At 51.7% G+C, this 1,251-nt stretch overlaps 1 protein-coding gene across 1 annotated transcript in view; it reads right to left on the minus strand.

The window, feature by feature from the left end:
- Nucleotides 1–764: 764 nt before the first annotated feature.
- selenbp1 (selenium binding protein 1) overlaps nucleotides 765–1,251 on the minus strand; it is a 10,950-nt gene continuing 10,463 nt past the window's right edge. The window contains exons 11-12 of the mRNA XM_015403378.1: nucleotides 1,074–1,192; nucleotides 765–977 (exon numbers count right to left, since the gene is read on the minus strand). Coding sequence (XP_015258864.1) covers nucleotides 815–977; nucleotides 1,074–1,192 — 282 coding nt within the window. The 3' untranslated portion in view covers nucleotides 765–814. The remainder of the gene's footprint in view (nucleotides 978–1,073; nucleotides 1,193–1,251) is intronic.

Below are 1,251 nucleotides of genomic sequence, written 5' to 3' on the forward strand. Positions count from 1 at the left end.
AAAACCGGAGACCTTCCTGAAGGGTGACAGGTCCAGTGAGAAGCTGTACCGCTCCATGCGCTCCATGGTCCTCCAGCACCAGGCTCAGAAGGGCCAAGGTGCTGCGACCCGTCAGCAGCAGAGTCTGAAGGACCTGAGCACCAACGTCCAGCTGCTGTCCCTGCAGGACGACGAGACGGAAAAATAAGTTCAAGCAGCCGCTGCAGCAGCGCAGCGGGAGCTGGATGAGCAGCAGCTTCAGCTGAGACCCCGACACAGAACCAAGGAGAGGAGCAACAGGTGTAAGAATCCAGAACTGGCCCGTAAAAAGGACTGTCGGGGCTGGGACGTCCTCTGATGGACGCTGCTTCCATCTGAACACTGCTGAGATGTTTTCCAGAACCTTTCATTCTGCTGAAGGTTCTACAGGGGGATCGGATGGGTTCTCATAAATGTTCAGAGTTCTGAGGGTTGATAGCTTCTCCTGCTCATGTCTTCTTCTGTTGAGATTTCATCAATTTTTGGCTTCATTCAATCTGAATAAAAAAATTTTATCAGCTTCAGATATTTTGTCTTTATTAAAATCCTCTTTCTGCTACGGTTGGTTGTTCTTTTATTTTAAGGTAGAACCTGAAGCTTTAGGGGGTTCTGTCTGACTGGAAAATAATTCCCTGGGATCTAAGAGGAGATGGTCCAGAACTGGTCCAGGCCTCCGGGGAGATAATTGTTACTCAAATGTGTGAAAATCATCAGAAGATAAAAAAATTCTGCCCCAAACGTCTGAGAGACAAAAGCTTTTATTTTGGTCAGAAACAGAGCAGATCCAGTCGGAGCTTCAGATCCAGATGTCGGAGGTGCAGTCTCCTCCCGGGTACCGGAGCTCGTGGGCCAGCGCCGGACCGTCGGGCTCCTTCCCAAAGTCCACCAGGAAGTTCTCGTTCACAGACAGACCGCCTTTATCAGTGTCCACATCGATCTGCATCATCACAGAGCCCTCGCTGAAAGACAAAGCAGGACTGGGGTCAGATTCTGGGCTCCTCCCAGCTGTGCTGGACTCACCAGACACCAACTTCTGCTGGGACGGGGGTCGGTACCTCAGCATGTCGGGGTAAAAATGTTTGTCCCAGCCGCTGAACAGGGACGTCGTCACATAAAGTCTCCGTCCGTCCAGACTGAGCTGCAGCATCTGAGGACCTCCAGGGATACGCTTTCCCTGAGAGACAGATGGGAGGGACAGAGACAGAGGGAGACACATGGGAGGGACAGAGACAG

The sequence above is a fragment of the Cyprinodon variegatus genome, unplaced genomic scaffold (assembly GCF_000732505.1).
Source record: "Cyprinodon variegatus isolate N-32 unplaced genomic scaffold, C_variegatus-1.0 Scaffold1487, whole genome shotgun sequence".
Taxonomy (NCBI): domain Eukaryota; kingdom Metazoa; phylum Chordata; class Actinopteri; order Cyprinodontiformes; family Cyprinodontidae; genus Cyprinodon; species Cyprinodon variegatus.